This window comes from Danio rerio, chromosome 3, assembly GCF_052040795.2.
Source record: "Danio rerio strain M-AB ecotype USA chromosome 3, GRCz13ab, whole genome shotgun sequence".
Lineage (NCBI taxonomy): Eukaryota > Metazoa > Chordata > Actinopteri > Cypriniformes > Danionidae > Danio > Danio rerio.
This window is the reverse complement of record NC_141023.1, coordinates 24913748-24937742: the sequence shown is the minus strand read 5'-3', so window position 1 is coordinate 24937742 and position 23995 is coordinate 24913748. Positions and strand designations below refer to the sequence as shown.

Below are 23995 nucleotides of genomic sequence, written 5' to 3'. Positions count from 1 at the left end.
GGTGACTCAATTAAACCACTCAAGGTCTGATGAAGTGCATCTCAGAATTCACAACATGCCCAGCATTTCACCACATGAGCTCGAGCTGAAGAAGAGAAGCACACCAGTGCTGATTTTTCGATTCACTTCAGCCATTGTGAGCAAGAATCACTTATTTCATCAGTCCACACATTCTCTGCACTCTTATTCTTGTTTTGGGCTCATTTTCTGGTTGCAGGAGCACCCCTGTGGCCAACCCCAACATGATTAAGTTGTTGATAATATTTATATAAATGTATATAAATGTAAAATGCAGCCTCTAAATTATTGTGGATTAATCAGCGCCATCGACGTCGCTGATTCACTGAAATTGCACACTTTTAATTTAGAAATTGTACATTTTGAAAAGAAAAAGTTGTGTTTTATCTGATTGAAAACTACAAATCAAAAAAAAATAATAAGTAGATGCATTTTGAAATCAGCTTTTCAGAAAGTTTATTTACCAACTCCATTATTTTGCTGGTTGATTAAAAGGGGCAAAAATCTCAATGATTTTGTGGGTGTATTTTGCAAAAAGGTACATCAAAAGAAGAATGTGCGTGTGTGTGTGTGTGTGTGTGTGTGTGTGTGTGTGTGTGTGTGTGTGTGTGTGTGTGTGTGTGTGTGTGTGTGTGTGTGTGTGTGTCTGTGTCTGTGTGTGTGTGTGTGTCTGTGTGTGTGTGTGCGTGTGTGTTGGTAATGTCTTTTGTTCAGTTTGTTCATTTGTTTGTTTCATTCATTCATTCATTAATCTCCATTAATTTTAGACATGGCATAAGTTTTTAAACTAAATATTAATTTTGATTTGATTTGCTTATGTACTTGCTGAAATCTTTCAAGGAATAAATTGCAATAGTTTAAGAGAAATTAACTGAATTAATTAAAACTTCTTTATTTCATTTACCAGAAACAAAAATATTACATTACCCCAGAAAGTTTTCTGGGGCGCAACTGTCTGGTTGTTCATCCACTTTTAGAAATCGTCTTGCGGTTTGTCTATACATCTGCTTGACCATTGAAGGTTTAAAGAATGACTCCCCTACATTTATGAAAGTTAAGACTCACAGAATTATCAATTCTAGAACACAAATATGCAGTAAATATTTGACATGCCATTTTGCATGATGACCAGGACTGGATTCAACCAATAAGCGATGTAATCAGCCCCTTAGGGTTCGGGAAATTTTGGGGGGCTACTAAACACCTAGAAGTATACAAATTATAAATGTAACATCATTTTCTGTCTTATTTTGTATGGTGAGGGTCTATAAATTACATTTTAATGTAATTATAACATCTTTGCTAATTTTTATTACACCTAATCATGGAGCAGTCCAGCAGTCAAGTCAGGTAAAGATTCTTTTTTTCTTCTTTTTTCGATTGATTGTTTTATTTAGTTGTGAATTCATTTAAAAAATAAATCACTGAAAATGAGATTTCATTAAGAAAAAACATGAAAAAGGAGGTTCAGTAATATAAGAAAAATAAACTGCAAAATAGATTAATAAAAAAATAATTAAAATAGTGCATTGTTGAACCCCATGGCTGGAAACTGCTTAGGGCCCCCAAATCACTAAATCTGCCCCTGGTGATGACTTCAGAGTTTTCTCGAGACGAAAAATTTATTATTGACTAGATTTATGGTGTTTATTCAAAGAAGAATTTAAATCTAATACATTGAATATAGAGACTATATATTCTATATAAATATATGTGTAAGTAAACAATAAAATTATAATACATGTTGAAACATGCTATAAATAACCACAACATTATAAAGTAACAACTGAATAATTATTAAATTCAACTAAAATATTTAAATAAATATTCATTATTTATTTTTCCTTTAATCTCTTTATTTATCAAGGGTTGCAACAGCAGAATGAACCGCCAACTTATCCAGCATATGTTTTACACAGTGGATGCCCTTCCAGTTGCAACCCATCACTGGGAAATATCCATACACTCTCACATTCATACGACCAATTTAGTTTATTCCAGTCACCTATAGCGCATGTCTTTGGATTGTGGGGGAAACCGAAGCACCCAGAAGAAACATTGAATATATATATATATATATATATATATATATATATATATATATATATATATACATATATATATATATATATATATATATATATATATATATATATGATTGGTTACAGCTGGAAGGGCATCCGCTGCGTAAAACATGTGCTGGATAAGTTGGTGGTTCATTCCGCTGTGGTGACCCCAGATTAATAAAGGGACCAAGCCAAAAAGAAAATGAATGAATGTACCTGTTTAATACACAAACATGATTCAAATTAGACAAATAATGATTCTAAACTAAGGCTAAAGATTTAACAAATAATATTTGACACCTATTAGTCCTATATTTTTTACAGTAAAAATTATACAAATTATACAATATTATAGATCAGTGATCCACGTATTTGGGGGTCTGTGGCATCCAAAAAGACTATAAACCATCGCTATAAACCCCGACTGCACTGTTATGTTAAGGTTGTACAATTTCATCATTCATTTTCCTTCGGCTTAGTTGCTTTATTCATCAGGGGTCGCCGCAGCGGAATGAACCACCAACTTATCCAGCATAAGTTTTACACGATGCCCTTCCAGTTGCACACCAGTACTAGGAAACACCCACATACACACTACGACCAATTTAGTTAATTCAATTCACCTGTGTTTGGACTTTGGGGAAATCAGAGCACCCGGAGGAATCCCACGCAAACACGGGGAGAACATGCAAACTCCACACAGAAATGCCAACTGACAGGGACTCGGTACTAGCGACCTTCTTGCTGTAAGGTGACAGTGCTAACCCACTAAGCCAGCGTGTCGTCCCAATTTCATCATAAACATCAAAATGTTTTTGATCTGAAAAAGAAGCAGGACACTCTTTATATTCAACAGGAAGATGGCGCTATACTGTAGCCTATTGAACATTATTGGACTTTGTTCTAAACTTGTGCAATGGCACAACTCGCCCGCTAGAGGCAGACGAAAGCTGCACATGCAGACGTTGCCGAATCAAAGAGGAAACGGAAATAAACAGAAAAATACAGCAATTTTCACGATTTCGCGTCGGGCGAGGTACAAGAGCTCTACTCCAGCAACGATTAAAGACCAATAAGCGTGGATTCTGCGTTCACTAAAACTGGAGAGCGACTATCGGCCCTCGCAGTTGTTTACAAAAGTGAGTATATGAAAGTACATCTTTTCTCTGACTGCCAGCGTCAGTGTTTTTTCCCTTCACTTTAACATTAGCAAAGGCCATAAGGCCTGTATGCTGACTATACAATACAACTATTCGCGTGGTATAAATGTTTGGTAACAAATAAATTACTTTTAGACATATAAAGAACAATGATTTGACAGTGTCGTTTAATTTTTAAAAGTTACTTCGCAAGATTTATAGACTAGAAACTTTGGAACTGCACTTGGATATTTTGTTTACTTAATTGTTTTACATTATAACAGTACATACGGATTACATTAACACTTTTACAAACTTTAGCACATTCAAACAGCGAACGTGAGATTTATAAGATGTTTAATGGTCAACATTTCCACTTATGTCTGTTTAAAGTTGACATTTATTCTATGTGAATGATGTAAACATTGTATGTCTTTGTTATGTAATGGTAAATCACTCAACTGTCAGATTCATATACCTTCAGTTATTGTTGATAATACGTCATTGTTTAATACTGGAATTTGGACATAATGCATATAGACGACGTCGATGTGATCAAAGTGACGAATAAAATAAGTATGCTGTAGGTACAGTTTGAAGTAGTAGGATTTCCGGCGTCACTTGCACATTTTCTCTGCTGGAAACATGATATGGTTAATGGACTACATGTCGTTTGCATAGCTACGTTTACATGTTGACTTATGTCTGCGCAGTGCTTGATATTTGCTCAGGATTAAACGAATATTATTCTGTGCACGTTCTATAGCGCTATGACGTTATCGAGCCTTGCGTCCTCAAACGCTATGAAATGCTCGCCGCTTATTGGTCGAACAGCAGACGGAGCCTAGCCAATTGCGCGTCGACGTCCCTTCCAGCGCGTTAATAGGTTGACTCGCGTTGGACGCGTTACTCCGATTGGAGGATCCACTCTGCACGCGTCGCGTCATTGGCCGTTTAAGACGTCAGGCAGACGGGTTTCCTTCCTCTTTATGGGGAGCGTTTGCTTTTTAATGCCAGTTGTATCGCGGGGCGCGGCCCATTGAACAATCTAGAACACTTATATGAAACACATCGAGTCTTATAGGATTCTTTAAAAGAGTGTATTTTGTTTACAGGTTTCTCGGCGTGATCTTTATGTGAGGATCGCGACGGGAGGACAGACGCGGGCTGAGAGAGAGAGGCAGGTGGAGATCATTGTGTCTGCTTGGATCTGTGCTCATCATCGCTATTGAGATCTCATTGTCTGGTCCTCTGGTCCACAATAGGGATATAAACTGCACCAGGGGGCATTTTCCGCTGCTTTATACCTTACAACACTGGTGTCCGTTTGGCTGAATCATGGAGGCCATTGCCAAGTATGATTTCAAAGCAACTGCAGATGATGAGCTGAGTTTTAAACGTGGGGAAATATTGAAGGTAAGTCATGGTTATTTAATGTTTGTTTTTGCTTATTAATATAGCTGAGCAGGCAATTGAAAAGGAGTAGAATTTATGTGTTCATTTATCAGTAGTTAAGTGCCAAAACAAGACTTACAGGTATTTTTGGCTCTGTGTCATTAATTTGCTTATTAATTATTTTATAAATTTATTGTTTGATCTTCTGTTCAGATGCCAGGAAGAATAATCACATTTACATGATGCAGGATGGATGATTAAAGTATTGTGAGAATAGGGAAGTTCTTTGTAAGATGAAATAATGTGTATTTCAACATGCCTGAACCATCGGCATGTTAATATGTAGGTAATTACACGTTTATCGTGGTCAGCATTTAATACTAAGGACAAAATTTTTTAGAGTATTTTTAGCTCCAAATGACAAAAAAAGTGGTTGTAGATCTGTTAAAAGTTCCTGCGTTATTGGAAGGAATTTTTGCCAATATTGCGTAATTTCTTGCTTCTACAGCACTTTCTGGAAGATTTAGTTTTATTTTATTGTTTTTAGGTTAGATTGATATCATAAATAAGAGCCATTTGTGGATTTCTTGGGCTAGTTCATGTATATTTTCAGAGCTTTTTGCTGTTCTCTGGCTTCTAAAATTTATTTTGTGGTAAACATTTTTTAAAGGAGTTTGTAGTAATCAGCATCTGGAATGCATGAATTAAATAGAACATTTACGTAGAGCATTCTTAGATATGAATGAACAAAGAGAGATATTTTTAGATTTCAGAGACAGTTTTTTGAGTTTTTCAAGTTTATTTCCTCATTTATAATTATGTTTAGTAATATTAATGTAGTTGCAAAGGAGTTTATAGTGGTTGGCAAATGAAACTGAGGAACTAAATATATATTTTTAAACATTGACTAGTTCAAACGAGTTCCTATTTGTTTAAAACAATGTTAGCTATTGTTTATTTTATTTCATTTCAAAGCACTTTGCTTTGGTCAGCATTTGAATGAATAGTTTAAGTAGATATTTGAACATTTTTAAAACAAAAAGACAAATCATTTTAAATTTGCCATAATTTTCTCACATCTGATATTTTTATTAAGAAGAACTTGCTTTTGTTAGGGCTAAGTTCAGTAAATGTTAAGGTATGAAATAAAAAGCGTACTGCACATTTCTTCTATTAGTGCTAAGGTATTTTTGCCATTATTTCTTCACCTCTGTTATTGGCTTCATGATATCGCTGTCTTTCATGGAAACAGCAGCTTCTTAGAACGTCTGTTTACAGAATCACACAATTTCTCTTTCCTTTTGCGTCTGAATTCTAATCTCAAGCGCAGCATCTGTTAATCTGTCCAGACCTCACAGCTGTACATCACTGTCCAGCTTATGTAAAGCCGCACTCTTTCGTTCGCTCCCTAAGGAGAGTTCAAGCCATCCCTCTTTGAGCTGGATTGCAGCATATGAGATATTCAGAGGAAAGGGCTTGTATTCAAGTGCCCAGAGATTTAAACGCAATCATTCTAATCCTTCAGGTTGAACTTGGGGGCATCTTTCATGCATTATGCATGCATAAGCCTGTCATAAGCACGTCAACAGCATCACTCGATTGATCTGATTACTGTACGGGATTATCTTCAGGTCTTTGTGATGGAGTCGCAGAGTCGCTAAATGAGCCACGTCCTGAAGTGGTGTGGATGAAAACGTGTGACATTGGGCAGGATTATAACATTGGACTGGTCCTGTGATTGTTTTTTTTTTTCCACTTCAGATTATAGTGTTGGATAATGCATGCAGAACAAGGGGTGGAGTTATGAATAATGCACCAAGCAATCATATATCATCCTGCTTCCATGTATTATGTATCAAACAGCATGCATGTACTAAAAGACTTCGTAGACCAGGGCTGCCCAAACTTGGTCCTTGAGGGTCACAGTGTTTTATATATTTAGCTCAGCAATATGGACACATTAAAAGTGTCACATACTGCATTTATAAGGTGTAATTCACCCAAAAATGTCATTACTGTCTTCATGTAATGACGTATTCGGGGTTGCGGAATCACTTAAGCTGACTGTTTGCTTACTACAAAGAGGACGTGCATGTGCCCGCCAATGATGCCTACTTTAGTGAACAGAACCTGCCTAGGCTGTGAATAATAGGTATTAAAGCTGTAAGTAACAGAGTAATCTCAGTAATGATTAAATCACACTGAACTGAGCTAAACTGAACTGAACTGAACTTAAACACTAAAACCTGAACCACAGTTCCAGTTACTGAACCACACTGTTCCAGTTACTATGACCATTTATGTGAAGCTGCTTTGACACAATCTACATTGTAAAAGCCAATACAAATAAAGCTGAATTGAATTGAAAAAAAGTAACAGTCATGTTTGTTGCAAACTGAACTCAAAGTGACACCAGCTATGACATGAGCCGCACTCTGCAGTGAAAGTGAAACCGAAAGCGCCACCTCATTTAAATGAACATATCACATTTTAAAGTTATGATTTAAAAGCTTTTGATATGTATTTTCATTCATGGTAAACACAAAGTGTTGTGCGTGAAAATCTGAAACTAATCTAGCCTATATAATATATAATGCAAGAGGGAATCTGAAACTGACAAATGTTTCAGTTTACCAGTGAAAAAATTTGTCTAATAATGTTCTTCGTGACATGGCAAGCATATGTCTCAAACATAATTCAACTTTATAATTATGAATAGTTATATTCTGATGTCATCATCACTTTACTGTGAATTAACAACCAGGACATATTTATAGTCTGTTCAAGTCCACCATTCAAAGTCTAAACAAAATGTAGCATTTTAACCAACAGTAAAGCTACACATAGGCCTAATATTATTTTTGTTGTTTTAACAAATGAGAAATAACAATAATATGAGGCTACTCATTTTAACCTTTAGTTTACATCTACAGAATTGTGAGAAAATCGTGAGCTTCATTTTAAGTAAAAAAAAAAATTGTGACTCTCATTTTAGCCAGAATCCTTCAGCCCTAGCTATACTTTTCTGGACACCAGCCATCCAGGACTTAGTTTGTGCACCATTGGTAAAGACATTTATATATTTATCTTTTTTAAGTTATGTAAACAGACATATTTCTTCCTAATAATTATTTTGGGATAATGTTGCTTGGCCATAACTATTATAAAGAATTTAGGTTATTGACTGACTCCAAATTCAGCAACTCCCTCCTGCATGCTCTGTTGAGTTTGAAGTTCTCTGTCCTTTTTTATAATTATTTGCATCTGTGATTTTAATAAGGAAGTGATTCTTCAAAGTGTGCAAAAATGGCCCAAAAGTCAGCAAGGGTGTTAAAAGAAGAAGATTCAGAAGAAAGAGGCCATCTGTAATATCTGCTGACACTGACAACATTATGTTTTAGACCACATTTACATGTATTTGCCCATGTGAAAGTCTGTGTTCTTGGTAGTTGCCAAGGTGATGATTTGCAGTTGCTAAGGTCTTCTGAGTTGGCTTTAGTGCAATTGTTATAGTTACATTTGCTGCCTTGCTTTAACTTAAGTACCTCTAAATAACCCTAACACATTTACTGCTCATATTGTATTTAAAAAAACGTTTTGACTTCCTTGTAGCTTTGAGTTTGTGAAATCGTTTTTAACATCAGCATATCAGAAAAATGGTGGTGATGAAGAAAACCCACAGGTTTCTGTTGGTCTGGAGATCTAGAATGACCCTTTCACTGCACCCGAAAGCATCTCAAAATGAGGTTTTGGTGGTAAACGTGCTTCGGGTCGCCTGGTCTTGAATTCTGTTCTGATGTAACAGCAGATGAGGCTGTGTTTTGAATTGTTTTTGGTGTTTAATCTACATAGGCTTATCAAAGGCCAGTACTGATATTTAGAGAGAATGTTCGGTAAACTACTAATACAGTTTAAGTGACTATAAAGTGAAAATTTATTTTTTTCCTTTTTTAGAATACAAATAAAATATAAGTCATTCATAAAGTTGACAGCAACATTTTAGTAAAATCCAGTTATTAAAATGTCATTAATAAAATTGTTTTTTTGAAGTATAAATTATAATCTAATAAAAAATAATTAAAAACCTATACAGACACAATATTTCATTTGTAACTTATTTTATATAATTAAATATTTTATATATTTATTTTTTCTAATAGTATTTTAGCTGAAAAGTTTATCTTGTGTCCAAAATACAGTTGCTGCATTTTTTTTTCCATTTGGCGATTTTATTTATTTATTTATTTTTATTATATATATATTTTTTGCCTGTTTCACCTTGTGATGAACGTTGTGATGAACTCCTTGTGATGAAAAAGTCAGGGAATACTGTCCAGCACAGTAGATTTAAGCGCTGTCCTGTTGTATGGAAAGTTCGCTCCATTTGTCAAGAGAAGTGAGTGCATGTTTTCAGAGCCGTATGATAATGCTATCATACTTTTAACAGTGTTTTGGCTTTAAGGCACCAACAATATCATTACAGTCTTGCTTGGATTATAAATTCAGGCTTTGTGACTGTGAAAACATGATGATCTTGAAGGGGTTTTTTTTTTTTTTTTTTTTTTTTGTAAATCACAGGGTTTTGAGGGTTTTTGCTTACTAGCACAACATGGAGAACAATCTAAATAGTTTCTCTTTAATTTACTTGTAAATGAACAAAATGTTATACACTCTCTCTGTTTTAATTTGCTTATGTGGTTAGCAGAATTATTTTCTTAAATGGACAACAGTGGCTGTTTTTCTTGTAAACACCAACTGGCTGATAGCTGTCACTGAAAGGCCAAGCCTCTTTGAATTGACCTTTTTATTCACTCTTAATTTTCTCTATAGAGGCTGATTGAGCAGGACGGCTCCACTTAATGCTCTGTCTCATCTGTGATGTGATGAAGAGGGAGTAAGTCAAAATGTTTGCTTCAGGGGTCATTGTACCCCTGACACAAATTGGTTTGCTCTGTTGTTGAAAAAAATGCCCGATAGCCATGTGGAGTGTGCACGTCGTTCTGGGATTAAACGGCTCTTTAATGAGTTGTTATGCTTTAGACTTTTCAGTCTAGAAATAACCAGGAGCATTTTTTTTCTTCAAAAGAAATGAAGAGGTTTTAATGCAGTACTCTTCAGTGATTCAAATACAGTGTCCTCGAGAGAAAGGTTATACAGATAAGTGAACTATTAAAGTTCTGCATTTTACTTACAGTTTATTCATTAATACTTTGGTTTGTGTGCTCTAGTAGTTTGCTACAGAATATCCTTTGATTCTGAATTGAGTAAAAAAAAAAAAATTATATATTTTTTTGTTGTAAGCTGCTTTATTATTAACCTGAGCCATATCTTAACTCTAGAACAGTGGCTGCTTCTGAAATCACATACTTCCTAACTAGTACGCTAATATCAGTATGCGAGTTGAGTAGTATATCTAAATTCATAGAATTCGAAAAGCAGTATGTGAGCAGAACATGGATGACCTACTACTTCCGGCGAGTCTTTGAAGTGCACATCCGATGAACGCTATGCTATCCTATGATGCACCATGAGAGATATTATGAATGGGAGTGAAGTGACACAACTGATGCGGGTAGGTCACGTGATGACAAACTGGCGGATGTAGTTCATCCAAGTTCCATTCATACTATTCCTATACTGTATAGACCACAGTTGTCAAAGCCAGTTCCTGGAGGGCTGCAGCTCAGTTTAGTTCCAACCCTAATCAAACACTTGATCAAACTAACTGAGTCCTTCAGGCTTGTTTGAAACTTACAGGTAAGTGTGTTGAAGCATGGCTGGAACTAAACTGTGTAGAGCTGTGGCCCGCCAGTAACTAGCTTTGACACATTGTGGTGTAGGTAATACTTTTCTAACGGTCAAGTAGTAAATTCCAAATCCAGTACCTACTGCGTAGTAGGCCATTTTGGACACAGCCAGTGTTTCTCAACCATGTTCCTAAGTGACCACCAACACTTCATGTTTTGGATGTCTTCTTTGTCTGTCACACCCATTACAGGTCTTTCAGTCTCTGCTAATGAGCTGATGATCTGAATCAGGTGTGTTTGGTTAAGGAGACATGGAAAATGTACAGAGCTGGTGGTCCTCCAGGAACGTGGTTGAGAAACACTGGACTATGTAAAGTATGTAAAAAGATCTCGAATTCATTACAGCATGTAAAGTGTACCTGAATTCACAAGACTACACAAAGTACCTGAATGACCTGCTACTTTTGGGTGAGATTCTGACATGCCCATCTGATGGACCATTTTCGTTATCATGAGGCCACAGGTGGGGATTTGTAAATATCAACGTTCATTTTCGATATGCGCATAAAGTTGATTGGAAACGTCAAGATGCGCATAAATGTAAAAATGCACAAAAAATATATATGCGCATAACTGAGTAGGATAATCTTTTAATTCCTAAACGTCGGTATTAGTGTTATATTATTAATTACCTCCAGAATCAAGAGTGTCTGCTTAGCTTCTCATGCCTTCCAACGCCACTATGCTTGCATGAGGCAATTGTCTTCTGAGGTGCAGGTAATTCAATAAATAAAGAAAAGATTCACGCAGCTTCTCCTACCTCTGTAAATTCCATTTTTACTTTTGATATTTGCCACCAGATAATCAGAAAGTGGCAATTTCATAATGCCTGAGCAAATCATATAACAGTGAGGCTCAGATTAAACTGCTTGATTCATTTGAATTAATTTTTTTAATCGCTTTATGAACATTTTAAAATATTTTGTATTCAGATGAGAAGACTTGTTATTTTACCTCTGTGTTCTTTGGCATTATTGGTGTCTGTTTTGACGATTGATAACACTATAACTTGATAAAATATTATACTGCAGCTAAAAGACCAAGATCAAACGATTATAAATGGGTCAGGTGTCAAAAGTCAGTCGTAAGTTCTCTAATGAGTGGTTGCAGATGCTGTCTGCTTTTCTGCAGTCACGGTTTTTGAAGTTTCGTTTCATTCCTCCACAGTTTCAGTTTCTCCATTATGAATAAAGAGTAGTTTCAGCAGCTGTCATTCAGCGTCCCCTGCGTTTATACTTTGACGCCCTCAAATCCGCTGCATACTTTTTAAACTGTGCTAACGTCTGTTATTTGCTTCTTACATAGTTTGGTTTACCTATCAAGGAAATTTGCATTTATCTGTGGAAAAATAGGTGGAATAATCCAGACAAGGGTAATAAAGTACAGTTTGCTGATGCTATAATCAACTGACTCAATTTGCATTGACATAAATGTTGTTTTGCTCTCTCTCCGCTCAGGCTGTGACACACGCTTTGATATTTTCCTTGAGATGAGTTGGTAGGGACGGACATGATTTAACAGGCCCATGCTCCATTGCCCTCGGCCTTTAGTCAAGCTGAATTTAGCATGCCACCTATTAGACGCTACGTCTTCCCTAGGAGTTGATCTGATCTTGTCTACTTTGCTCTGAAGTCAAGTCGGCGGAGAAGAGCAGAATGCATCTGCTGAGCAACTCTATTCATGCTGACTGTGATTTGCACTGACTAAACAACAAGAAGTCATTGGCTTTGGACTCTTGGCGATGTGACAGAGTTGAGCAGAGTTCAGTGTTCTGTAGATGAGCTGCAATGCGACGTGGCGGCTACCAGTTCAGACCGGGGTTAGATTGATGCTAAACATTTGGTTTCTGCGTGATAACTGCATGTTGCATTAAATCGATGCTTTGGGCAAGAAATGCACGACAACAAATGTCTTGCACAACTGAAGAAATGAAACTATGATGGGCTGTAGATTCAGTAATAGCTGGTGCATTTGAGGTCTTATTGAGACTTTTGAAACTTAAATCCTCTTAATTAACCACTTTATAGTAATGACATATTAAGCTGAATGGGGAAAATGTCAAAATATTTTATCAGACCTGAATAAATAAACAATAATAATTCTTGGTCTGAGAAAGATTTGTAGACTTTTTTTTAATTTATTTTTAGATGTAGTGTACTTATGTATTTATTGTACTTACTTAGGTATTTATTTATTGTTGTTTTGTTAATTGAGTTGATGATTGAGAGGTTACAGGATGGGATTAACAATCGACAATACAATACTGTTTACCTCTCAATATTTATTTTGCATTGTCATACAAAAGACCAATAAATAATCAATGGGAAATGGAAAGACTAGATTAAATTGAAAAATGTGAATATCTTATGTTGCATGAAACATACAATTAATTGTGAAAATAATGAAGGTGTGTCAGTTCCTAGCATTGCATTTATTTATTTATTGCATCACTAAGCATGACACTAATTGGTTAAGCCAATCAGAGATGTACTCTGCCAAATTTCTCAAACAAGATATCCATTATGCTGCTTCATAGATTAAAATGTTATTCCACTCCACATAAAAGTTCTGATCTAATTTGGCATTTAATTTTTGGCTGCTGAAATATAATGTTTAGTCTCTTCAAACAGAAAAATAAGTTTTATTTTGTGTTTGTCTGCATCAATATTAATTTAAATATCAGTAAACAATCAACGATAATATTGCAGCAATAACAGTTTACTTGCATAAATTATTAAACCTTTTTATTTGGTAACAGTTTATATTTTTAACTGATTGAAGTAGGTATTAAAAAATAATAATAAAGCAAAAATGACCTTTAAATACATTCCAGAAGGAACAAGGGGTAGAAAAGATAATTTGACACTATTTTTATACAATACATTATTTATATTGCACATTTTTAAATCCAACAAGCAGTAATGAGTTTATTTATGTTGATCAACTTATCAATACTTGCTTTATTGACAGATTAATGGAACAAGACTGTTGTAATGCATAGTTTATGAAATTTTGTGGTATTTTATTTAATCCAGTACTACTGCACATAGTGAACTTCCAGCAGCATCAGTGATTTTAGGCTGAGCAGAGCTTCAGGCAGCTTTTGGTGTCCTAGAGCTCCTCATCAACACCTCAGAAGGAGACGACAGCAGGCTTGTGGTTCCTCCACCTGCTCTGGAGTTTCTGCTGTGTCCCAGATCTGGAGGTGAGGACTCAAACCAGCAGCATCCTGAACACATCATCCATGTTCAGAAAAGCAGCTGCACCTTCATAAATATGTTTAGATTATTATTATTTTTTAAATTTTATGTCCTTTTTTAATGACCTATTTTATGGTATAGTTTTCTTTGTCCATAAAAAAGCACTTCCAATGAATACATTACAGCTTTGAAACTCATTTATTATCCACTTATGGAGTGATTGTAATTTGTTTCTTCACTCGCGAGATCAACCTTTAACTGTATTTACTGTGTTTTCAGCATTTTATGCCACGCAGTATTTTAGGATGTTCCTGGAAAGACGGATAATTCAAATATTATGACATATTGTACATTTATTCAAATACAAATGAAAGTGTGTGCTGTGCATTTTTCTATTAATAACAAAAAAACATGCAGTTGATAATGCATGATGAGAAAATGGCAGTGAAGAAGCTGAAATCTGATTAGAACCATGGGGTTTAAAGCACTACAATTCTATACTCCAGTCAAGTAAAGCACTTCATACAGAAAAAAATTACAAGCAAGCCGTCTTAGACCATGTCCTATCAACAAGCTACATGACGAGATTCCTGCAACATAAAAGTTGTCAGTCCACATAGGTGTAACATGACAGAAACATTTAACAACCAGAGCCATTCAGAATCACAGAATAGTGCACTGAGCTCCCAACGAAATGAGGTTTATAATCAAATTTATACATTTTAAACATCTTTAACATTACTACATGAGTGAAGAATATGTGTTGCTTTACAATGACTCACTGCAATGTTAATTTTCAAACTATTCATTTTTACTACCATGTTTGCAAGTTATTTTAGTTTCAAAATATAAATTATGTGCTGCTACTTTCTGTATGGCATTAAATACCACGTAAAATAGTATTCAAAATCACACTGGTAACATTGAACACTGAATAAAGAACACATTAGTATTAATTTATGCAGTTGTTCAGCCGTGTAGTTGCAGAAATAGAAACCATTTCAAAAATAGAAGTTTTGTCTGTCAATGTTGCGAATGGTTTGGACAAAGACTCCGTTTATTGCATTTTTATTGATATTTTATTAACACTTACATCCTTTTATTGTTTAAAAAAGAGTGTAGGTGTTACTTTTGATTGGAGTCACACTTCAAGCAATCATGAACTGAGAAATCAAATACCCTTGATCTTTTCACAGAAGTTAGGTCATCAAATAGTCTAACAATACATTACAATGAAGCCAGTCTGCCAAAATGAAAGATTGTGGTACGTGCCACTTCAATATGTCTAACCAGAATATCAATGCTTGCTTTTAACATCACTGCCTATTTAGATCTGCCCACGAATTTGCACTATAGTTGGTTAATAATGAGAGGGGTAAACACAGATCTGCGAAGAAACAAATCTATAAAGATAGGATTCTTCGTGATGTACCTTGAATGTGTTTTCCGCTAGACAAGAACTTTTCCAGAAAGAATGAGTTGGCAATTTTTGAACTCCAGAAACACGCTCCAGATGATTCACTTTGTTTGAAATTGTCATACCAGTTGATTTTTCAGTATTGCTCAAAGTACATTGTGATCTTAATTGAGATCAGGGAATTGGTCAATAATTGTTACTGTCCTAAATAGTAATATTGGCATGTTCATAAAAATATTCTGTTATGCAGCAATAAAAAGTTGCTTATTAAAATAACCATATTGGTCCATCTCTAGACGCCTTTTGTAGAACTGATTTTAAATAAATATCAGCATTTTGCTTTTAATTATCCAGTCAGATCTTAGATTTTCAGTCTGTTGTAATTGCGGATAAAAGGCATTGATTTCTTCTACATTCTTAGAGTTTGAAGCCAATGGCAGGTCATTTATAAAGAGGGGCCTTTGTAAACTCTTAGGCTGATTGCTTGCTCAAATGAGAGCAACAGCTCAGTGGTTTTACCTTGACTCTATTGGTGATCAATAGAGGGGCTCTTCAAACTGATGGGGAGGCTCTGGCCTTGTGACCTACTTTAATTTAAAGGGTTCTTCCTCTACAGTATTTGAGCAAGCTGTATGTGGTGCTACAGCTGGAAGCGTCTTGTTGCTGTACCGTTTTAGTTGAGTCAGGAGGACGGGCTTTTATATTTGTTGGATGGGTTTCATGCCACTAAGCTTTTCTGGTAAATTAGATAATGCATTTGTCAATTAAAAAAAACTTAATTCAGCAGAGAACACCACAGGTTTTTCCTGCAGTGGGTAGAAATATGACTCAACTCGACTGAAAATCTGCTCAGAAGTGAACCAGCGGTGCAACTCCAAGAATATTCCAGCTGTTTGATGACTGCCTAGTTAGATTATTAGTGCTGTTAGGAGTATAAATACTCTGTATTGGCATAACTTTTATGAGAGTTAATTTAAAAAATAAAGAGAGATGTGCCATCAATATTTATGAGAAATTTATGATCAATTTTGATGATTTATAAATATATCTATTTGAGTTTATTGCAAATCAAATGTATCCTGTCAATAATCTAGTCATTAGAAGATTTTGAATATATTCAAATAATTTTGTTATATGTAGTAGAAATGTTAAATGTAATAATTTAGTTATGTATAAAAATTATTATTTAATTTATATTATTTAATTAAATAAATTAAAATAATGATGACTATTATTTATTTAAAAAAAAGATTTGGGAACATATCCCTTATTTCCCAGTACTGGATTGCAGCTTGAAGGACATTCGCTGTGTAAAACATATGCTGGAGAAATTGGCGATTCATTGTGCTGTGGCGACCCCTGAATGAAGGGACTAAGCCGAAGGAAAATTAATGAATGAACATATCCTTTAACTATTTGCCCTTTTTAAACTATATAGTGTTTTTTTAATCTTACTCGGATATTTGTAGTTTATTTTATTTTATTATTGACTCTTTTAGCCTCTAGGTAAGCTGGGGATACGTCATTGTGCGGGTCCTTTTACATTGTGATTGTGGGACCAACCACATTGTGAATATAACCCATGTTCATGCCAAAAGTGCTCACTTCTCAGAAATCCCCACGAATACCTCACTTCAGTACCGACACTGAAGTTTACATATTACTGGTCCTCAAACTGTCACGTACCATTACTTTTATCCAGAGCACCGTCAGATTTTCCTCACTTCCCCTAAGACTGTCTTAAAATGTAATAAAGGGAAATGGAAAGTTGCCTTTTTCAGCTTAATGGAAGTTCTGAATCTTTTTCGCTCAAAGCCAACATGCCTTTTTAAACTATTCATTACCTATTGCGAAATGCAGGAGCGAAAGATAAGGATATTAAGTAGTGGAGTGGATCGAGACTGAGAAAACGAGGATTACATAAAAACTCAAAACCGGTTTTCAAAAGAGTCCTAAATGTTTTAAATAACATTGAAGTTGGGGACAGGGAGCGGTCAAGCAGATTAAATGTTAATGCATTCCTGCATAAGAAGTTTTAATGTGCGCTGTAATTGAAAAGAGCTGTCCGTTCATCACAGATGCGGATGTGTTCAAATTTTAATGACAAAAAACAGAATTAGTGGTGTTCGTTTTAGCTGCCGTCAAAAAGGCAATGCGCATTTCGTTTTAAGGTTCTGTCTTGTCATTTATTTTAGATGGTTTCGGGTGTTTACTGCCACAGACGTCTGAATTATGAATGCAGGACTTGAAAGGGAAATGACGAAGAGTGAAAATGAATCAAGTGTTTAGGGGGGGAAATGTAATTGGGAACAGAAGCTAGAATCTTCTATTTTCATACACTCTGCATCTATTTCAGAGCAAGTTTTTTTTTTAAAGTATTTTATATGCTTTAGCTTGTGTGTGGATAATGCCAAAATGCAACAAGTGTGCATTACTTTATAATCTTTTTATTTGTACTTGGAATAAATGAGGTTCTTTTTATATACACAATTCCAGAAAAAGAATTGTAAATACAAAATAATGTCAGCATCAATAGCCTAGTGTTTAAGTGTGCTGACTTTTTGCACTGTGACCTCCTGACTTGAGGTCCTTTGCCAATCCTTTTCAGTGAGCTATGGCTTTGTGGTTTTGCTGATCTGAAAACATGTAAAAAAAAAAATAAAAAATTCTATAACACGTTTTTCAGTACTGTAATCGAGTGTTTCTAATTAATCATTATTTGCGATGGTTCCTTGATTGTTTTAATTAGTCACATTGTATCAATAAATGCAGTTAAATCCTCTGCTCTGTTTGATTTCCTGGATTTTTTCTTTTTATAGTGATCTTAGAGCTGTATTCCTGACAAGATGTGCATGAGATTCGCAGCTTTGCCGAATCACGATTTATTTGTAGATTAATTTAAAATAATCAAGCAACCCTGTTTAAAACAATCATCACTGAAAAGCAACAAAAAAATTCCAACAATTAAAATAAAATTGTATGTGTTAAATGAAAGTGAAGTTTATGTCCATGTTTAAATTGTGCTTGTGAAGGTAAAATGTTAAAATATGAGCGAAATAATATTCCATTGTCATTCAGTGTAATGTTTTTCCTGACAAATCTGTAAAGCCTAGTAGTTTATTGGCATTTGATTAGTATTTTTGTGTTGCACTGTTATTCTTCTTTAATGTTATAAATCAGTTCTTGTTCTAAATATGCTTGACAGCTTTTTGGAACTTTAAAAAATTTACCATAACAAAAAAGACAAAAAAACAATCTAACATAAGACATTATCTTTCTTAATCTTAGTCTTGTTATATAGCTTTACTGTTGACATTTTTTATAGAGAAAGAGTTCAAACACTTTTATGCCCCCCTCAGGCATTAATCTCTTCAAAGCTATAATGTGTAAAGCCTTTGTGTCTTCTGCAAGGACCAGTGGATTTTTCGAAGAATAACTTTCAGCTTTGCAAAATCGATTTGTATAATCCCAAAGCTGAAAATGGACCTAAAAGCTGACTGTCAGTGTGAGAGAAACTCGTATCTCGTGGGTGTTCCATTGTTGTTTTTTGAGTTTATTCTTGGAAAAGATGGAATCTTCCACTTGAACCATTTAAAATTAGGCACTTGAATGGGGAGAAAGCTTGTTTGATGACTTCCGTGAAACAGAGTTTTGGTTACAGACCACAGTGTGGAGGCTTTCAGGCTCTTCGTCAAGACCACATTGGGTTTACTTGTCTAAAGCAGACATGCAATAATGCACGGTTGCGTCTGAATGACTTGAAATGCACTTGAAAGGCATAATTCACCCAAAAATTGTACATTTTCTTACTGATTTATGAAATACAAGTTAAGCACTTTGAGGGCTCTATTTTGACGGTCCATGCGCAAAACGCAGGGCGCAAATGCTTTCAGAGCATGTCAGGACGCGTTTTTGCTAATTTAAGGACGGGAAATCTGCTTTGCGCTTCAGTGCATGGTCTTAAAAGGGTTGAGTTTATTTTCTTAATGAGTTATAGGTGTGTTTTAAGAATAAACCAATTAGAGTCTCATCTCCCATTCCCTTTAAGAGTCAGCTGCGTCGCGCCAAGAGCGCATTCACTATTTACAGGATGCAAAGTAAGTCTAAGTGGAAAAAAATGAGCATTTCACTAGCAAACAGTTCACAGTTAACAGTTTTTTTTTAACAGAAAACTGTTAAACAGAACATCTACTGTGTGAGAATGAGAAATAATGGATCACTTTCACTTACGCTCTTGGATAGGGAAACCTTTACGCACAGACATCAATTAGTCTATAAATAAATACTTTTGTTTGTTAAGCGCAAATATTTGTTTCAAAACTATTTCTAAATTCAGTTCTAATTTCCAGCAAACGAATAAATGAATAATAATAGCAAAATGTGCTCAAAAACCTGAGTTATATCCTAAAACACATGCTGTGCCCCATATGGTCCAAAACCTGACATGTGGGCAAATCTAAGCTTGTTTTTAATAAAACAAATATAAATATGGATATAATAAATAATACTGCTAATAATAATAACATTATACAAAAGCAAATTGTTATGAATGAACTGAAAAAGCCTCCCGAGATGAAGAAGACATGAAAGCAGTGGTTTTTCATATTTATGTTGGCTAGAAAATAATATGTTTTGTAATATTTTAATACTTTATATTTATATCCTATATCTATTCTTATTATATCCTATATATATCCTTAATATAAACATTTTTCATATTTAAAGATATTTGCCAATTGCTCTCTTGTGCGTATTAAGCAGTGCGTAAGCGAGGCGCAACTCTGCGCCTGAGTTTAGACCGGGTTAGTTTTGGTCTAATGAAAAATCAGCGGTCCGCCTCAGAACGCCTTCCTTTTTAGACCAGAACGCCTATGGGCGCAAAAATGAGCGCTAATGCATTTGCTATTTAAACAGCGTAGCGCAACGCCTCAAAACAACTCTTGCGCCAAGCTTAAACTACCAAAAGACTATTGCGTCACGCCTTGCGCCACACTGCGCCGGGTGTATGATAGGGCCCTGAGAGTCAAGGAACAAATATAAGCAAAACTACATTAATACCCATTTTAAGAAGCAAAGCATTTGGTCCTTTGATGAATTGGAACATTAATACATTATAATATCGTCAGCCTCTGCAAATCTTCTTGAGAACATGCAGAAGCACACAAAGTCTCCTAATGACATAAGTGCCATAAATGATGTGATCTATTTGGTTAAAGTTTGTATTGTCATGTTTAGTGTGTCTCTTATCAATGTTAAACACTCTTTAGTTTGTTTTGCAATGGAAAAGTTTTTGACTTCCCATTTTTTGCGTAGGGGACACAAACTTGTAAAGCTCATGCTGACCACCGGTTGAGTAATTCAAATTTTGCATTGGTTTAGGCTCAACAATCTTCTGCAAACATTATGTTTTTTAGAGGGGCTTCTGTATTCTGATCTCATGGTGGTAAACACTCCAAAAATTGACTGGCATGGAAATTTTCTATCTTGTGGTTTTGAATCACACTGCAGGCAGAAAGGAGAAGGAACTCGTGTCGATTAGACGCACATCAGCTGAGCTGTCTAAAAATGCACTTTGGTTTATGTTCTCAGATGAATTGTGCACTTGTCATAATTCAATTAGCCTTTGTTCTTTCAAAGAGATGTTTAGTTGAGTTGTGTATGCATCACAGGACTTTCTACAGCATAGAATAACTTCATATCAACTTGTCAGTTTGCGTTCACACACTCATTAAACACATTTATTTTATATATAAATTAGCCATTTCTGAAACTGTAAAAGAAACAGAAAAAAATCATATCTTAAAAGCATGAACCGTTAATTTAGTAAAGGTTATATTTTTTATGGTTCTGTTTGATTCTCAGATGAATTGCACACTTATTGATTTATAAGCGCACAATTCATCTGATTTTTAAAAAATAGTTACTGTTGTTTAACAGTCACCATTATTATTCTTTTTTTTCTAGAATTATTTTTAATAGTTCAAAAGACATTCTACAACATTTCATTTCCAATTTAACTTTTATTTAACTTGTCGTGGATATGGTTCAGTCATGAATAACATTAATTCAGTATTTTTTTTATTGAAAAGTCATGTTATTTAATTTTATTTTGCAGCTCAGGAAAATTTCAGTTATTTCAATGAAAAAGGTTTGATTTTGAATTTAATACTATGAACAATAAAATTAAATAAAAATAATTTGACATTTTCGGTTTTTGACCAAAAGAGAAAAACATCTGAAAACTGCACTAGTTTTACTCTCCCTCCAGCCTTAGTTGCTGTGTGGTGTATAGTGGCCTTCACACCAGATGCAGAAAGCACTGTGCTTTGAAAGCTGTTTGTTTCAGTGCACCATGCTAAAGTTTTTTTATTGCTGACCAAAGCGTAAGAGCAGTAGAGCATGCATGCCACTGTCAAAGTTGAAAATAACTCAACATTTCGTTCATTCATGAACCCATAACTTAAGTATGCACCATAGATTTTTACTGTGCACTTCGTTCCTGCTCTTTGCAGTGTAAATGAATATTTTTATTGGCTTATTTTTTTTCTATATGATCTAGGTCAGTGGTTCTCAAACTGTGGTACGTGTACCACTAGTGGTACGCAGGCTTCCTTCTAGTGGTACGCGGAGGAATTAAATATGTCATGTACATGCTACACACATTTCAAAATTTATCAAAAATTATGTACATAATAAGCCATACATGACATATAGCCTATATTTCTGAGGTAATCTGCCACTTTTTTAACTGTGCAGAGCTGTAACTGCTATACTTGGCCTACTACACTACTATATTTCAATACTGCTCATTTTGGTGGTACTTGAAGAGACAATTTTTTTCTTAGGTGGTACTTGATGAAAAAAAATTGAGAACCACTGATCTAGGTTGTTGAGTTAAAATTGAAAAGTCTTTTTAAAATTATTTTATTTAATATATAATTATTACAAGGCGTTTCTAGTTTTGGCCCAGAATTTTCATGTCAGTGCATTTGTATTTATTAATAACGGGAACCCTGAATGCAAGAAATAACTAATTTCACTTCAAACTGATCTTATGTCTTCACCCAGCTGCTTTGAAATTTTTTAAATAATTATAGAACCTTTTGAAAAATTTCAAATCTAAATCTTTTATAACAAGCAGTGCTCAGACTCTAAATCTGTCTAGCGTCAGTATCTCAGCATCTGCGTGTGGAATCTGTAACACACATATGAACTTCTCCACTGGATGTTCTGTGACGTTCCCTCATCATCGTCATCCTTGTCTTTATCATTTCCTGCCCCAGGCATTCTGGGAAGCATCAACCCAAAGCAGGACTGAGCGTGTGCAATGGCACCCTAGTGACATCAGCATGTGCTCTTGCAGCCGCCTTGAACGCTACTTTTGTTCTCACTTCCTGTTGGGTTGAGCTTCCACCCCCAGCAGCTTCCTGTCTCCTGTCTGCGCAGAGTCAATCTGCAGTGGAGTGTTTGTGGCAAGCGTTCGGCTGCTCAAACATGCCCTGTCCTGCTGCACACCCCATAGACCTGCTAAGAATGAGCTGTAGTTTTTCTTTCTGATATCCTTAAGTTATTTTGTGTTCCATCTTCTGTGCTAGCAATAGTCAGTGTAACACATTGTGTTGATCCTGCCCATATATATATTAATGTATATATATATATATATATATATATATATATATATATATATATATATATATATATATATATATATATATATATATATATATATATATATATATATATATATATATATATATATATATTTTTTTTTTCATATTGCAGCCTCTTGTGATTAACTAATCACAACGTTTGAAATTGCAATTTGATTTTGATTACAACGCTAGATGTGGCTTAAGTGTAAAATCACGAGAAAGTATGTTAATCTGAGAAATTTAATGGAATAATAGTATTAATGTAATGTGTGTATTTATATAGCACATTTTATCATGTATGGCCATACACCCAAAGCGCTTCACAATTATGAGGGGGTCTCTCTACACCACTACCAGTGTGCAGCATCTACTTAGATGATGCGACGGCAGCCACAGGACAAATGCTTCAGCGTGCTCACCACTCATCAGCTATAGGGGGAGTGGAGAGACCGTGATAGAGCCAATTTGGTGGATGGGGATGATTGGGAGGCCATGATCGGTAAGGGCAGATGGAGAGAATTTGGCCAGGACACCAGGGTTACACTCTTTATAAAAAGTTCATAAAGTTAGGACTCACACTGACCGCAGGTTAAGCGTCCCCCTGCTCATCTCACTAACACCACTTCAAACAGCAACCTAGTTTTCCCATCTGATCTCCCATCCAGGTACAGACCAGGCTCAGCCCTGCTTAGCTTCAGTGAGTAACCAGTCTTGGGCTGCAGGCTGTTATGGCTGTGCCTATTAGTCATTTAAATAATATAAAAAAGATTTAACATTCCTTTTAGTCTATTTTTTTCTTTCTCCTTGCTAATCAGTTCCTGTTTTTTTATAAATAAAAGGAAAAGGAAATTGTATATTTAATTTTAAAGACTGAATGTTAGATAGGAAACCAATACAAAAAAAAAATCTGTTTAAGTTCCGTTAGATAAATAAAATATTATATTGTTGTTTGGTTAAATTAACTATTTTTTTTTATGAGTGTTTGCACTACACTCTCTGTAATGAGTGTTGGTTTGTGTTCTGTGCATTTGACAGTGTGAACATCATCTTTCTCTGTGTTTGTGATGATAGTTGATATTTGTCCTCAGTCTCTTTGTGCACCAATAAAAGCTATTGTGCGCAGCAGCTCAGCTTTAGCATAAGCCCTTCTCATGCATTTACCATCAATGTTTGAACTGAAGCTGTAAGCTGACATACTGTGTGTGCACGTGCGTGCGTGTGTGTGATGAGGCCATGATCATCTGTCATGATCTTCAGACTGAGTCATCATGGCGAGACGTTGCCTGGTGCACAGTTAACAT

The 23995-nt window shown here is 35.2% G+C and overlaps 1 protein-coding gene and 1 long non-coding RNA gene across 10 annotated transcripts in view; both read left to right on the top strand.

The window, feature by feature from the left end:
- Positions 1 to 3088: 3088 nt before the first annotated feature.
- The window catches only part of grb2b (growth factor receptor-bound protein 2b), a 58518-nt gene continuing 37611 nt past the window's right edge, over positions 3089 to 23995 (top strand). For 2 of the 9 annotated variants that reach the window (XR_015479685.1, XM_087242405.1), the window contains exons 1-3: positions 3089 to 3223; positions 4339 to 4407; positions 4489 to 4639. Coding sequence is in view for 6 of the 9 variants with exons in the window: in XM_087242405.1 (XP_087098531.1) it covers positions 4562 to 4639 (78 nt within the window). In the remaining 3 variants the exon portion in view is untranslated. 9 annotated transcript variants of the gene reach the window in all.
- Positions 8914 to 11060, top strand: LOC147845626 (uncharacterized). Its single transcript, XR_015480809.1, has 2 exons — positions 8914 to 10513; positions 10709 to 11060. It is a non-coding gene; the product is annotated as an uncharacterized LOC147845626 (long non-coding RNA).